The 16,564-nt window shown below is 45.8% G+C and overlaps 1 protein-coding gene across 5 annotated transcripts in view; it reads right to left on the minus strand.

Annotated features, from left to right (window-relative positions):
- Positions 1-16,564, minus strand: part of nrg2a (neuregulin 2a) — a 113,203-nt gene that overhangs the window by 59,044 nt on the left and 37,595 nt on the right. For 4 of the 5 annotated variants that reach the window (XM_064351775.1, XM_064351777.1, XM_064351774.1 and 1 more), the window contains exons 2-3: positions 1,136-1,298; positions 65-183 (exon numbers count right to left, since the gene is read on the minus strand). In XM_064351775.1, the coding sequence (XP_064207845.1) occupies positions 65-183; positions 1,136-1,298 (282 nt within the window). Of the gene's footprint in view, positions 1-64; positions 184-1,135; positions 1,299-9,302; positions 9,555-16,564 lie in introns of those variants that run through there. The other variant, XM_064351778.1, reaches the window with a different exon arrangement.

The following is a 16,564-nucleotide window of genomic DNA, read 5'->3' on the forward strand; positions in this document are numbered from 1 at the left end:
GGATATTAGTGAGAGATGTGAAATATCCAATACCAGGAGCAGAATTTTGAATGAAGGTACTCACTGCTTTGGACATTAATGGTGCCTGTGGAGTTCTCTTTCCCCAGTAGGTTCTCTGCTACGCATGTGTAATTCCCAGCATCCTCCAGTCGGGCTCTATTGATCTGTACCCTGGAGTTTTTCCTGCAGAAACAAAAAACAATTTGTGACGTGAGTCCGGAACAAAAAAAAAAGAGAGAGAGAAAACCCTCCCCCACCTGTAAAGGGAAAATGCAATTAGCGGGGGGGACGGAGGACGACCCGCAAGGGTAATGTTAAACAGCTACACCCTGCTGACAGAGGAAACGGAGACACAAATGCACATATAGGCAAGTCACAGCTTAACAAACTATCAACTGAATCTGAGTAAAACTAGAACAGAACTGCTCGGACACATCTGACCCCCCAGACTCCAGAGAAACCACACCTCTCTGTTTCCATTTTAACTTGAGAAACCACATGCAACACTTATTACAACACTACTGAAATATAGTAAAGGCCAGGAATTATAAACATTACCTTGTTAATAATAATTAATAATTAATAATGTTTTAAATTATTACAAATAAAACACAGAAATTGATACATAAAATCATAAATATGCATGTTTTCCTCCTTTCCTGGAACCTGTCTGTGGATCCATCCCAGGGTTGACAGCATTTCTACATCAGCGTTTTTCACTTCTCAGTCAAGGTTCCTGTTTTTACATTCAGAGGCTGCATAAACCAATGGGGGCTTCCAAGTGGCTCAGTCAGCGAAGGCACCTGCCACAAGCACAAACTGGACCCTACGGTTGCAGGTTCGAGCATCGGCCTCAAATGCATCGCTAGCCAAGCGCGATGGGACACAGGTCGCCCCGGCAACAGGCCCTCTTCCTGTCTGCGCGCTAGCGCGAGCTCTCTCTGTAGTACTGTGTGAACTGCGCAGCGCGAGCAAGCAGTCAGCGGGCCTCAGAGAAACGCGTCCACTTCACCCGCCGCGCCGCAGTGCCGCGCGTGCGCAGACAACCCGAGAGGCAACCCCAACCCCCAAAAATCGGGGGACAAAAACGCACAAAAAATGAGAAAATGAGTTTGAGAAACGTTAGAGAGCTTACGTGCCGGACTTTATTTTGATCTGCTTGCTCTTCTTGAGCTCGCTGCCATCTTTGTACCACCTGTAGGACGGGGGCGGGTTTCCAGAGGCCTCGCACTTCACTGTCAGCCTGCTCCCCTCGTCCACCAGCTGGCTCTTTAGTCTTTTCAGCTTCGGTGCAGAGGCTTGGGGGAGGGAGGGAGGGAGGGAGGGAGAAAGAGAGAGAGATAAAGAGAGAGAGAATTCAATGTTAAAATGCAAGGCTCAACAATAATAAAAATCTGGTACCCTATAACTATATTACAAACTATATATGCAACATATAGCACACACAAACACACACACACACACAAACACAGATGCACTGGGACACCCCTCTCTTCATCCCTGTTAATGGCTGTTTTACTCATTTTATTTTGTTTTGTTGGTGTCATTATCATCATCACCATCATGATCATCATCGTCATCACAATACCAATCTTGAAAATGTATTCCCATTCCTCCACAGTGTAAGCCCCCTCTATGTGTTATGTATGTGTGACAGAACCTCCCTCATGCCCAATCATTGGTCTTTTGTACTGCGTTATTTTTGTTTCTAAACCGTTTCTCTGAGGTAACCACGATTGGGTTCTTGTAGATAAACTGGTGTGGGAATTTGTCCCTTAGGACAGAATTATTATTCATGATACAGTCAACACCTAAAGAACAGACATGCTTTTGAAAGTCGGTACAAAGAGGGATCGCTGAGGGGCTTTGGCAGGGATTTTACTTTGTGATGCATATAGAACTAAGGAAAAGAAGACAGACAACACCTCAGTTAAGAGGTATGATACACTGAGAGGGTGTCATTGGTCAGATTTTTGGGGTGTGAGTCATTGGAAGTACACAGCCAGCCTGGAGATTAGCATGTGAGTCACTGGGACAGCATGACTGGTCAGGCATTTAGCTGGCACATCCATTTAAAATGTACATCTAGAACGTCCATGGCACTGATCAGACCTAGACTTTTACTAAAGGATCTCAGCTTGGGTTTGGAGAGGACAGCAATAAGGAGAAGTAGCATGGGCATCTGTGCAGAGCAGTGGTCAGTGTCCTATGGAACAGTGGTCAGTGCATTATGAAGCAATGGTCAGAGTAGCAGTGTGGAGCAGTGATCAGAGCAGCAGTGTGGAGCAGTGATCAGAGCAGCAGTGTGGAGCAGTGATCAGAGCAGAACTGTGGAGCAGTGATCAGAGCAGAACTGTGGAGCAGTGATCAGAGCAGTGGTCAGAGCAGCAGTGTGGAGCAATGATCAGAGCAGCAGTGTGGAGCAGTGATCAGAGCAGCAGTGTGGAGCAGTGATTAGAGCAGCTTTGTACAGCAGTGGCCAGAGAAGCTGTGTGAAGTCACGGAGGACTGCAGTTGAGTGCTGTTTCAGAAAGACATTTTTCACATATACGCCGCAATAAAGGGACACATAACACCCCAAACACAGAGGACTTCACGGTCAGCTGTGTGGTGTAGGGGAATTGCACTGTTAATCATTATGTTGCCAGTTCAAATATTATAGTCTGCAGCAATAAAATACTTAACTTGAATTGCTTGAGTAAACAAAAAAATATCCAGCTGTGAGAATAAATAATAGAATAAAATGTGCAATTTTTCATTTCGGATACGGGTGCTCGCCAAGCAAATTAATATGTAAATACTTATGAAGCCAGTGATATTACTACCGATAACCACCGATACTTCTACTGCATACTGTGAAGAAAAAACACCAACATGAAGTCACTTAATGGGGTTCTGGGCCACCCCCGTCTTTGATTAAACTGAGCACGCTCCCCAGGTTCAAAAAGAGACCTGCGGCCGCTTGCTTGGTTTGCCATGCGCTTAAAATGAACGCACCGACATCACGACCCTGCAGCACGTGTGCTTCCGCCCACCTCTGCATGTAGCTGAAGTTCTCTTTCTCTCGGAGATCACGCAAACGTCACCGTAGGTGCAGCTGATCGCGAAATATCACCGAAGTTAGCCGAAATCTCCCACCGCGTGCAACCCAAAAAACCACCCCTCTTTTGTAGCCATGGTGGCCTCCTCTTGCAGCCATGTTCACCATGATTACAGTTCTGTAAAGCATTTTTACACTCGATGCACACTGAGATGATAAGTACTTAATCAAGACACTTGCATGGGAGCCTCTGCTGTGCATATTTTGTCCTTCCTCAAAGCCTGGTATTTCCATTCCATATGCTACTACTACTACTACTACTACTACTACTACTAATAATAATAATAATAATAATAATAATCATCATCATCATCATCATAATCATAATAATAATCATCATCATCATCATCCTCATACACATCATCACTATAATAATCATCATCATCATCATCTCCTTCATCATCATCATCATCATTATTATAATATAATCATAACCACACATGTAACCACATGATAAAGGCTTATAATGGATTACAATGAGTTATAACGGCTTTCTTTGAAAGACTGGGATGTCCATAAGGCCAGCGGCTGAGGCTCTCCGCTGGGCATCAGCGCACAGCAGGAGCTGGGAAGGCCCAGCGATCTGAACATGAACTGGATGGGCAGGCTGCAGCCACAGATGGGCAGAGCCGGTGTATTCACATCACACAGCGCCGCCCGCTCTTCCGTGAGCACACAGAGAGGGGACTGAACAGTGTGCTCTGTGGCAGCGGCTGAGACGTGACAGTTGGCCGTGTGGCCCTGTTTTTCCAGGGGGGAGCCTGGCGAGGGGGGAGAGCCTGGCGGGGGGGGGGGAGAGTGGGGGTTGGGGGGTCGGCAGATCGCCCGCTCACGGTGTGTCACTCTCTTTCCCGCTCCCGCCAGCGTGCAGGACACAGCCTGCTCACCTTCACTGTCACTGACCCTGTTTCAATGACGCTAATGAAGACTTGTGCTACCAGCACAGTGATGCACTCTCTCTCTCTCCCTCCCTCTGTCCCTCTCACTCTCTCTTTATCTCTCTCTCTCCCTCTCTTTCATATTACTCACTCATGCACGCAGTGTACCAAAGGCTGAGTAATTGTGGGAGATTGATGGGGCCCTGTGTCATGTCAATGGGGTGGGAAGACTGGACCTTCACTTTTAGTGCCTGCATAGTTGTGTTGTGTTTGTTGTTGCTTGTTTTTCCTGCCAGGGGTCCCTGATGATCCTCTGTTCGTCATGTGTACAGGTTATGGAACAGTGACAATAATTTTTTAAAATTCAAATTCTCTCTTCTACTCTCTCTCTCTATCTGTCTCTCCCCATCTCTCTTTCCTTCTCTTTCTCTGTGAGCATTAGGAGAAATTTAGGAGGTTGACACTCGAAGGTGGGCTATACCTGCTCTCATTGAGTCTGCTCTGGATTCAGTCAGTACTTGTCCTTTGACTCTCAATGAAATTCAAGTGTTACTTATTTTTTGGCATTTAAACAAACATAACACATGGAAAATTATTTTAAAATCATGTTAAGAACCAATTTTGATTGAATCCAGGTTTTGGTCACACCATCTCATGAAAAAAAAAGATTTGTTCTCATGCATACCACCTACACACACACACACACGCACGCATACACACACAAACACTACAAATGTACTGCCAATGTTCTGTTAACAAACACGCAGCTCAAATTGCATAACTCCGAGCTCAATCCATTCACGCAGGTAGACGGCAACGAAAGCAATTCAGGTTACTCAACAGCAGCAGTGTCCCACCTGGGAATCGAACTGGCAACCTCCTTAACCCAAATACTTAACCACTCTTCCAGGCTGCCACATATCACGCCGGCCACACCCTGTCTCACAGCAGCTGTTTTTCCTTTCATGGAGAGCACATTGTTCACATCCACCTCTTTGCTTTGCATTCCAGCAAACCCAGTCCATAAATCCTGCTCCAGCGCAAAGGAATATTCAGTATCACTGGTAATGACTTCAATTAAAATCCTGGATGGAAGTACGCTAAAATAACAAGCCAGCTGTCCTAATTTTTGGGACAAGGCTGACCCAGTTCCTCGACCCAATAAAGGTGTTCTGCCTGATTCCCACAGCTCAGCTGAGGGGGGAAAAAAGTCTCAACTCTAGATGGTGTTTTTGTGTGCAGGGAAGGCCTGAGTCACATCGTTAAGTGTTTGCCGTTAAAAACATAACACTGTTGTATGTGCACAGAGAAGTATCTGTGTTTGGGGTTCTGGGAAAAAAAAATATATACGGACATGCACGGTGAATAGCACATGCACCAATGTATTTAATCATTACAATGTCAAAGCAAATAAGATCCAGCACATGCTTATTCTCTACAGAGCAACAAAGAAAAACATCTACGAGACAAGAAACTCCACCTTCAGGCTCAGGTCCTCAAACACAACACAGCCAACAGTTCAAACAGACTGACATGGTCTTAAAGGAGACATCCAGTCCGGATTCTCTCATTGTGCCCATATTTATGTGAGCCAAACGAAAACTAATTAGCCAACTGTGCTGATAAGGAAAGGGAAATTAGAGTCTTTATTAAATCTTTAGAACATTAATATACATGTCAAAACCTTAATTATTAATAACTTATAATCAAAAACTTTTTACCAGGGCAACAGCAATGAAGCATTATTATTCCTACTGCTGAATAAATGGGTTTTTAGATGGTGTTTTACATAAACCTCTCAAGTAAGTTAAAACTGAAAAATGAGAATTAATTATGCATCAAAAAATGATTTCCTAGTAGCTAAACATATTAAATGTTTATTTAAACCATTTCCCACTATGACAAAATGTGTATAGGCAGAATGATAGAGAAAACTGCTCAGAAGCAAGCACTACTCTAGAACTGCTCTGATGCCAATTATATTTATCTCAGCTACACAAAATAATACAATAAAACACTTGCTTTTCATTGGAAATCACAAAGAACTATTTTAATACATCACATCTGCCAAATAGGTTATGATTCACCAGTTACAATGCACATATTTAACTGATTTACTACATTAGCAGGCTACTTTACTTTAACAAGCAGTTCACTAAATGGGTTTCATTAAAAAGGAATTAGAGACCAGGGCCTTTGACAAACTTAATGTTTCAAGCAAGCTGTTTCATGACATTTCTTTCAAGTTCTCCCACATTGTAAATTTGGCAGAAAGTAAACGTAACTTAAAATACATGGTAAAACACTTAATCAAAATCTTTACATACATCTAAGGCTAATGCATTATAGCTGGAAGACTGAACGCCCCTTCTCAGTCTAGTATCCTGTTACCGAATCCATTGAAAAATAAACTGCAGTTCTCAAATATGTGTCAGAATTGTCAATCATCTTCAAAGGGTGCCTGAAACATTGGCAAAATTAAAGGGTTGACGTGAGTGATAAGTCATAACATCTACAATGAACAATAGAGATAATATACAACTAAATTTTTATATATATTAAAGCCTCTGTCATAGATCTCATGGAAAATTAAACAGTTCCAGTGTCTAAGAGGATGTCAGGCCTGCAAGAGATGATCTCACATAGAACATATCTATTTACAATATGGTTGCATTATATTCTCAAATGGTTTATTTTACTTCACAGCTCATAATGTTGAATATTTTCCTGCTGTAAATATTAATGAGAAAAAAATCTCAGAATACAAGGAGTTGATTTCTCATTTTTTTCATTATAAGAAAACCATGCGGCCGTACAGAGTCTGTAAATATTCCTTACAGGACAATTAAGCCAAAGCAGAGATGAGATTTTTTTAATTATGTGAACTTTGTTACTTTGTTGCACCCCATAATTTCAGTGGAATCACAGAAAGTTAGTTGCCTGTACATGTGCAATGTTATGCAGTTATTTACATACAACTAAAATTAGTCACGCAATAAAGCAGTTACTTTGGCAGAATTCGCCATCACGTGCATACTGTCACATTGCCATGGAAACGGAGAGACTCCAGAGCTGTGTGGAGAACAGATCTAGGCTTGATTTGGGACTTTAGTATTTCCCACTGTCCATTTCTGTCTGTCTTGTATGACACACACACTTGATTCTAGCATGACAAGTACATTGCAACTGCACACGCACAAGCATATGATGACAAATACATTACACAATACATTCTCACACACGCACACACAGTTTCTCAAGCTTTACAAGTAACACAAATAACATCCTATATCCTTTCATTTCCTTGTAGGTGATGCAAAATTATATTCCAGTGTCCTGAAGTGAACTGGAAAAAGGCAATTTAAAAAGGCAAAAAGTAAAGGAACAAAAAAAACAAAATGCAGAGTATGACATTTGTGGCAGAATTCACCAACTTCCCTCTCCTACCAGACAGTGAAAGTGCCTTTTTGATGTTTTCTTAGCTCGACAAAGCTCTCAGATTAGGATGCTTCCCTTTGTTGCCAACCAACTGTAAAACCATGTGATCTGAGCACACTCATTAGAGTCTGTTTAAACTCCACCAACTGTGGAAAAAAACCACTGCTATTGTTATTTTTTTATTTATTTATCTTTCCTCGGCAGGCATCTTTAACCAGGGCGATTTAAAATCCCAGAGCTGAACGTTCTCGCGGGAGGAATTTCGGCTACCTCACTCGCAGGTGGGACAGCCGCACCGGGATACCTGGGATTTTAACCGAAAAGTCTCGGCGCTCAGGGGCCGGAGGAGATTCGAAAGAAACTTTGCTTCCTCTGCCCCTGCTCTGCTGCTCTGCCCTAGAGACAGAATATCTGATTTTGACTGCACCTGTCCTAATAAAGCAGCGAGCACTTTCTAATAACCGCGCGTCATGCGTGTGCGTGTCATTCGTGTGCGTGTCATGCGTGTGCGTGTCTTGCGTGTGCGTGTGCGTGTCATGCGTGTGCGTGTCTTGCGTGTGTGTGTCTTGCGTGTGCGTGCAAATCTTTCATCCTGCTTCCCCGACCGCTGCTTTAGCCCCGGGCTCGTGTGACACCACCTTGATATCTTGTAATCTCGACAGCGTTGTCACGGGATATGCAGTATCATAGAAAATACTTAAGACGCCCAGCTGTGCCAGGGAGATTACCCTAAGAAATCCTTGCCCTGACATACAGGGCACCTATGCTTTTTGGTACAGGGTGCGTGGGACCCCCTGCATTCAGTCATCAGTCTATTCAGTCAACATTTCCACTCTTGACTTGCCATTAAATGCATGCTCACAAAGTTCAGAAAGTTTCAACAATCAATTCAACAGCTGAAAAAATCTGTTTTGCAGAAAAAAGCTCGCGTTTATATGTCAATCAAAGCGGGAGACACTCGTTAATTACATTAGCATGTGTAGCCCCTCGCTCCGTGAGATTACAACCTCCGCGGGAACAACAAACGACTCTGCCTTTTTACTGCGGGACACCTGGGGTGGTCCGGTCCGCCGAGGAGGCTCGGCGTCCTGACCCGGTCACGAAAGGGCGACCCGGCCAGGTTTAGGGTGCGTAATCAGCGACCGGGCAGCTTTACGAGGGGTGGGCTCCCTGACCTCATCACTCTTCAGCAGCAAGCTGCAGCTTGCAACAGCCAACGACTGGAAGACCACCGCTCCGCCACCAACCACACGATACCGCCAAGTAACCGAGGAGCACCGACCGCTGCTGACACACCGTTCCTGTTCACTGCAGATCCAGCGTACAAAGAAGCTAAAGCGCACTGGAAAAGACCCTGTGCCACATCAGGCCTGCAAGCAGCGTGGCAATGATGACAGTAGTGCAGCATCGCTGTACTGAACCCTGTTCAAGGGGTCCTCTGACTTTGCGTGACAACAGAATTCAGGACAAGCTCTCACTGATGGCACTATTAGTCCAAACTGCCTTAACCAAGGGTACAAAAAATAATTTAGCGGGGGAAAAAAAGTTTTTCATCTGAACATGAAGGAAGGTACCTTGGAGCAAGTTTTTTTTGATTAAAGTTTCTGTTCGGTGCAATTAAACAGCGAGCCTGCACTGGTATGTATTGGCATCTTCAACACAGCCGACTGCTACAGCTCGCATGCAAATCCACCAGTCAACCAGTGATTACACCTTCCCCCGCTAACACCAGATGTGCAGCTACTTGCTCCTCGCGTTAAGCTCTCTCCCTGCGTGACAGAGGCAGCAAGCTTTAACAAGAAGAGGTGATGCATTCTTTCACAAGCCCTGCGCTCTCCCCCCCTCCACCCCTCTCTCCGCCTCACCCCGTTTTCTTTTTTTTTTACCTTCTGTGGGGTCCCTCTGCTCTTTCCTCTCCTTTCTCCCCATCTTCCTTCGCCCTTTTCTCTCCCTCTTCCTGCCCTCTGACATGGTGACACCTCGCACAGCGCAAATCCCTTAAGAGAAACACCCAGACGGAGCCAGAGAGAGAGTGCGAGGCAGGCAATGTGAGACTCTGAACTCATCCCCACTGTTTCTCCTGTTATATAGAGCAACACCCAGCACAGGGATACACCTACTTAGAGCGAGACAGAGTGAGGGAGAGAGAGAGAGAGAGAGAGGGAGAAGGAGAGAGAGAGAGAGAGAGAGAGAGGGAATGAGGGAGAGAGAGGCATTTCCCATTGCAGTCAGACAATTAACTGTTCGCTGCCTGGAACTGCCAGATCGCCGCACGCTCATAGCCTCGGGGGTTCCTCCTTGTGCCAAAAACGAGCAGTGGAGGGGAGGGCCGCAGTCACCCCTCGCACGGGGGCTGGGGGCATTCAGCAGCATTGGGGGAAAAGGGGGGGCGGGGGCGGCGTCCAACCCCTGCCTGCGCCCCTGAAGAGGCCCTATCGCGCACGGGAGTTTCTCCTGCGGGGGTCCCGCTCCCAACCCCGCCAGCTGGAACTGCGAGACCCCTGCAGGGTCCCAGCCTCGCTCAGCCTAGCGGACGGCTGCGTCCGCCGCAACCGACGCGGCTCGCGATCCTGCGCGTTAGCCACACGTTAGCCACTCGTGCACGCCGCTATGTTTACTGAGACAGCAAAAGCTAAACGCCTCACTCGTGAATAAGCGATATGCCGCTCCAACCGTGGACTTGAACCTGCACGCGCTGTGGACCCGCTGTGCCACCCTGCAGGCCCGTGCACTACAGAACCGTCCAAACAGCCGTCCATCCATCTGCCTGTCTGCACCACGATGTGCAGCTGCCCAGAGTGACAACTGCAGATCAATCCGTACTGAAATAAGGCAAATGCACAACTCATAATATCTGTAAATAGCCATAACATTCTATTCTCAAGGCAAGCTTTTAATTCAGCCCAATTTCGGATCTGCAAAGCGCTGCAGTTCTGTAATTATAATACGAACATATTTAATAAAAGGCCATGTTATTGTACGTGCCATGACTTTTTTTGTAGCATAATAACATCAACACTCAAAGGAGAACATTTGTCAACCCTTCCTGCCAAAATAAAAAACGTCTATTTTCATTGGGGAGTACAAGGTCTTAGGAAGTGGGGAAAAAAAAAAATCATTCAATGACAGAGGCAAAATATTGTTTCCATAAAATGAGTTCCTTCTCTCTCTCTCCCTCCCTCCTTCCCTCCTTTCTCCACCTTTGTCTCCCTCCCTCGCTCCACGCGAGCATGTCCAAGCACGTCTGTCATTGGGCCTTCCCATTGCTCCCTATTGTCAGAGATCAGCAGCTCAGCTGTGGTTCAGGGATGCAGGAATCTCACCCATCATACTCAAACCCTGCCTCTGCCCCACTCCTACAGGGATCTGCTCATTCTTAACTGAAATCATAGCTTTTTTTATTTCACTGAGGTTTGTTTTCGGGACGCTTGATAGTGTTCATGTGCCATTCTTCCTTATTAACCCAAACCTTAACTCAACGCCAGGATTTAATACACTAGTTTATGTTTTTGCCTTAATATCAGCAACTAGTTCAAACCCAAGAAAGCAGGTGAGCTGAGTTGTGCTCGACTGCATTAACAGATCGATTAAGTGCCCAGTAACAACAAATAACAGCAGACCCCGCAGCTGTCCGAATCCAGGAAGGAAGATCTCTGGCCCGCGCCATCAGGACTGCACCAAGGCCCAAATGGCGGAAAGCGTGCCCAGGTGTCAGTCTCCTGCTGCCGCGCCCTCCCCTCCAGCCCGCCCCAGTTTCTCCTGGAAAGAGACGCGAGGGCGCTTGGCTTGGCCTGGGAAGTGCAGAGGGGGCCTGGGGGGCATGGAGGTTCGGGGCCTGGCCCCGGCACAGCACCTGCTGACACGGACGTGATTCCACATTCCTGAGAGATTTCCCTCCGTAACAGACTGACAGACTGCAGGTAGACAGCGCGCTCAGGGGAGAGAGAGGGGTCTCCCGGGGGGTTGGGGGGGGGCGAAACTCCTGAGTCACACGTCCGGCTGGATCCAAAATGCTGGAGAGAAGACCAGGGCACTGACCTACAGCAGAATACAGCACACTGACCACAGTAGAGACCGCAGTACAGACAGTACAGCACTATGACCACAGCCAGTGCAAAGGGAATGCATTACATTGTTTTACAGGCTGGACCTCCAGTTTGACCCTCCTAAACTCACAAGGCTCTAGTTAAGATGGAGAACAAGACAAGCCCCCCGACTTTCATAAGAGATAACCATGTTCTATCTCAAAGCAAGTGTCCTTAGCTAGCCTGTGCAAAACTGCACAACTGCAGTCACCCTAAAAAACATTACCTACAAGTGCACCTACATGAAAGGCAACTTCAGACGCTTTGTATTATACACCCTGAACACCTACGCCTAGCGGATCTAAAGCGTACACACCCTGAAAATCTACATCCAGCAGAACTATAGTGTACACCGTCACACCCTGAATTAATACATCCAACAAACCTGCAGCATACACATCCTGAACATCCAGAACCGGAACTACATGCACCCTCACCATCTACACCCAACAGAACTACATACACCCTCACCATCTACACCCAACAGAACTACATACACCCTCACTATCTACACCCAACAGAACTACATACACCCTCACTATCTACACCCAACAGAACTACATACACCATCACCATCTACACCCAACAGAACTACATACACCCTCACTATCTACACCCAACAGAACTACACACACCCTCACTATCTACACCCAACAGAACTACATACACCCTCACCATCTACACCCAACAGAACTACATACACCCTCACCATCTACACCCAACAGAACTACATACACCCTCACCATCTACACCCAACAGAACTACATACACCCTCACCATCTACACCCAACAGAACTACATACACCCTCACTATCTACACCCAACAGAACTACATACACCCTCACCATCTACACCCAACAGAACTACATACACCCTCACTATCTACACCCAACAGAACTACATACACCCTCACCATCTACACCCAACAGAACTACACACACCATCACCATCTACACACAACAGAACTACATACACCCTCACCATCTACACCCAACAGAACTACATACACCCTCACCATCTACACCCAACAGAACTACACACACCCTCACCATCTACACCCAACAGAACTACACACACCCTCACTATCTACACTCAACAGAACTACACACACCCTCACCATCTACACCCAACAGAACTACACACACCCTCATGATCTACACCCAACAGAACTACACACACCCTCACCATCTACACCCAGCACAACTACATACACCCTCACCATCTACACCCAGCACAACTACATGCACCCTAATCATTTACACCCAACAAAACTACATATACCCTCACCATCAACATCCAACAGAGATGCATACACTCTCATCATCTACACCCTACAGAGATGCATACACTCTCATCATCTACACCCTACAGACCTACATACACAGTGAACTCCAACACCCATCTGCACATACCCTGACCATCTAAATCGAACAGAACTGAGTACACTCTGTACTGTACAGTGTTGTATGGCTGATAGAGACAGTGCTAGGACTCATGTTCTAGCTGCACTATATTTCGAGGAAGGAGTAGGGGGGGTGGCTGTGGGCTGTATGCAGCTGATGCAACACTCCTAAATGTCCTCCAGGGTCCATTCCTCACCCCTGTGAGGGAGCAAACTAGAGATTCAAGATTGCTGCTACTCGGAAATTAGCACAGTGGTGCAGTGGAGACTTCACATCCAACACAGCTCCATCTTAATTTCCATAAATAATAACATTATCATTATTATTACTGTTTTAGCAGCAGAAATAGTAATATAAGTTTTTTGTATTATTATAATAGTATTACCAGTTGTACCCCTGGAAAGAATTCTTCTTGTTTTTTCATTAGAGTCCACTTGCATATGTAAATACTTGGGACTGCTGTGATGTTATATGCACTTAACCACAGTATGCATTCAAAAAGGGTGAATAAAATCACTGGTATATAATAGGGCCAGCAGGAAACTAGGCAATTAAATGAGTTTTGCAGTTATCCAATATCCAAAACTAAAACGTACACATGAATCAATTATTGGCTGCTTTTCTGCATGCAATGTATCCTTCTTTTTCTTTTATTTAATATTTATTTTGCCCAGATTTGAATTACAAGAGCACGTACACAATATGTGTAAATTCTACACATAAACGATACATTTTTGTGAACGATTGAATAAAAGCGCCCTTATTCTTAGCCGATCTGACTCGTAGCGCGGCGCTGTAACAGACAGCTGTCCCGTGACCTCTTGCTGAGGTCAGAGAGTCCCCCGTGGGGGACGCGGTTGCCGCGGACGATGACGGGGTGATTTTCTGCTACGGTGCGCGTTTCGAAATGCGGCACCCCAAAAACATGTGAGCGCCCGGCACGCCCGATTCACACGACTGACCGCCACTGACGGGTCAGCGCCCCTGTGACAATAACACTGCGTCTGTCAGGGTAACCACGGGAGCCCTGCTTCTCTACAAATAGCAGCAGCTACAACTCAACTCTCATTTCAACACAAACACAACCAATGATAACATGAACATATAAGGTCATATACAGATATACAGAAGGCTTATACAAAGGAGTATGTATACTGCGTGTGTATATGTATACGTATGTATATATAAATATTATTATTATTGTATATATAATATGCATATATATGAACACACACACAACACACAGAGGAAGAGGAACTAGACAGTGAGAGAGAAAGAGAGAGAGGGAGAGAGAAACAGAGAGATAGACGTAGTGTGTTATTATTAGTTAAACATGTCATGCATATTTATATATGTCAGATTTATTATTTATAGAGCCATTTTCTTTTTTGTGCCAGGGAGGATGAGGTTCATTTTTTATTTCTTTATATGTTTTATTCTGATATCTGTTCTCCCACCACCACCACCCCAGCCCTTCTCTCAGCTCATTCAGTCTGTGTTCAGTAAGAGAGAGAGAGAGAGAGAGAGAGAGAGAGAGAGAGGTGGTGCGACTGACCCTCTTATTCTGTGTTCACCAAGGAGTTGGATTATTACTCTATGTGCTCTCTGTCAGAAAAAATGATGAGATTATCCCACTCAATCTGTACCCTCTAAATGGGAGAGGTGGAGAGATCATCCCACACAATCTGTGCTCTAATTTGGAGAGGTGGTGAGATTATCCCACTCAGCCAGTACCCTCTAAATGGGACAGATGGTGAGATTATCCCACTCAATCTGTGCACTCTAAATGGGAGAGGTGGTGAGATTATCCCACTCAGATGGGACAGATGGTGAGATTATCCCACTCAAATGGGACAGATGGTGAGATTATCCCACTCAATCTGTACACTCTAAATGGGAGAGGTGGTGAGATTATCCCACTCAACCAGTACCCTTTAAATGGGACAGATGGTGAGATTATCCCACTCAACCAGTACCCTCTAAATGGGACATATAGAGAGACCATCCCACGCAATCTGTGCTCTTTGAGTGGTGGGGGGAATGAGGGCTCTCCACACAAGCTCAGGTACAGGGAGCTCCACTCGACCTATGAGACACTCTCCGCAAGTCCCAGCAACCCGCTCTCCCTCCCCTCCGACTGTCATCTTCCTCACTGTCTCTTCCTCCACCCTCTCTCTGCTGCCCTCCTTTCATCTTTCCATCTCTCCCTCCCCTCTGTCCATCATCCTCCACTCTGAAAGAACTGCGCTCCGCGCCGTGAACAAAAGAACTGTCTGTCAGCAGGGCTCTGTGTGTGGAAGAGCTCCGCCCCCCCCACACACACACACAGAGCAAGACACGACTCGCCACCCGCTCCCACTCTGTGGCTGCCACCTCATCCCGCCTGACCTGTGAGTGTGTGTGTGTGCATGCCTGTGTGTGCATGCATGTGAGTGTGTGTGTGCATGTGTGTGTGTGTGTGTGTGAGAGTGTCTGTATGTGTGTGTGAGCGTGTGTGTGTGCGCGTGAGTGTGTGTGTGTCTGTGCGCGTGTGTGTGCGTGTGTGTGCGTGTGTGTGCATGCATGTGAGTGTGTGTGTGCATGTGTGTGTGCATGTGTGTGTGTGTGTGTGTGAGAGTGTCTGTATGTGTGTGTGCGTGAGTGTGTGTGTGTGTCTGTGCGTGTGCGTGTGTGTGTGTGTGAGAGTGTGCATGCGTGTGCGAGTGTGTGTGAGTGTGCCTGTGTGTGTGTGCATGCATGTGAGTGTGTGTGCGTGTGTGTGTATGTGAGATGTGTGTGTGTGTATGTGTGTCGGTGCATGTGCATCACACACTGCATATTTACAGATAATCACACACGCTGCATCTTTACAGATAATCACACACACTGCATCTATACAGATCATCACACATGCTGCATCTATACAGATCATCACACACACTGCATCTTTACAGATCATCACACACACTGCATTTTTACAGATCATCACACACACTGCATCTTTACAGATCATTACACACACTGCACTTTACAGATCATCACACACACTGCATCTTTACAGATCATCACACACACTGCACTTTACAGATCATCACACACACTGCATCTTTACAGATCATCACACACACTGCATCTTTACAGATCATCACACACACTGCATCTTTACAGATCATCACACACACTGCACTTTACAGATCATCACACACTGCATCTTTACAGATCATCACACACACTGCATCTTTACAGATCATCACACACACTGCACTTTACAGATCATCACACACACTGCATCTTTACAGATCATCACACACACTGCATCTTTACAGATCATCACACACACTGCATCTTTACAGATCATCACACACACTGCATCTTTACAGATCATCACACACACTGCACTTTACAGGTCATCACACACACTGCATCTTTACAGATCATCACACACACTGCACTTTACAGATCATCACACACACTGCACTTTACAGATCATCACACACTGCAGTCCTGATTATAAGCCTCCGCTGGATCCATACAGGGATCCAGTGGAGGTGAATTGCACTGGGTGAAAAGTGTGGCTATGCTGGGCTGTATAGTTTCACCATAGCTGGGGTGTACAAGGAGAAAACTATTCTTGTCCCTGTAGGTCAGTGTTAGAGTCTTGAATCTAATGTGAGCTGCAAC

The sequence above is a fragment of the Anguilla rostrata genome, chromosome 9 (assembly GCF_018555375.3).
Source record: "Anguilla rostrata isolate EN2019 chromosome 9, ASM1855537v3, whole genome shotgun sequence".
NCBI lineage: Eukaryota > Metazoa > Chordata > Actinopteri > Anguilliformes > Anguillidae > Anguilla > Anguilla rostrata.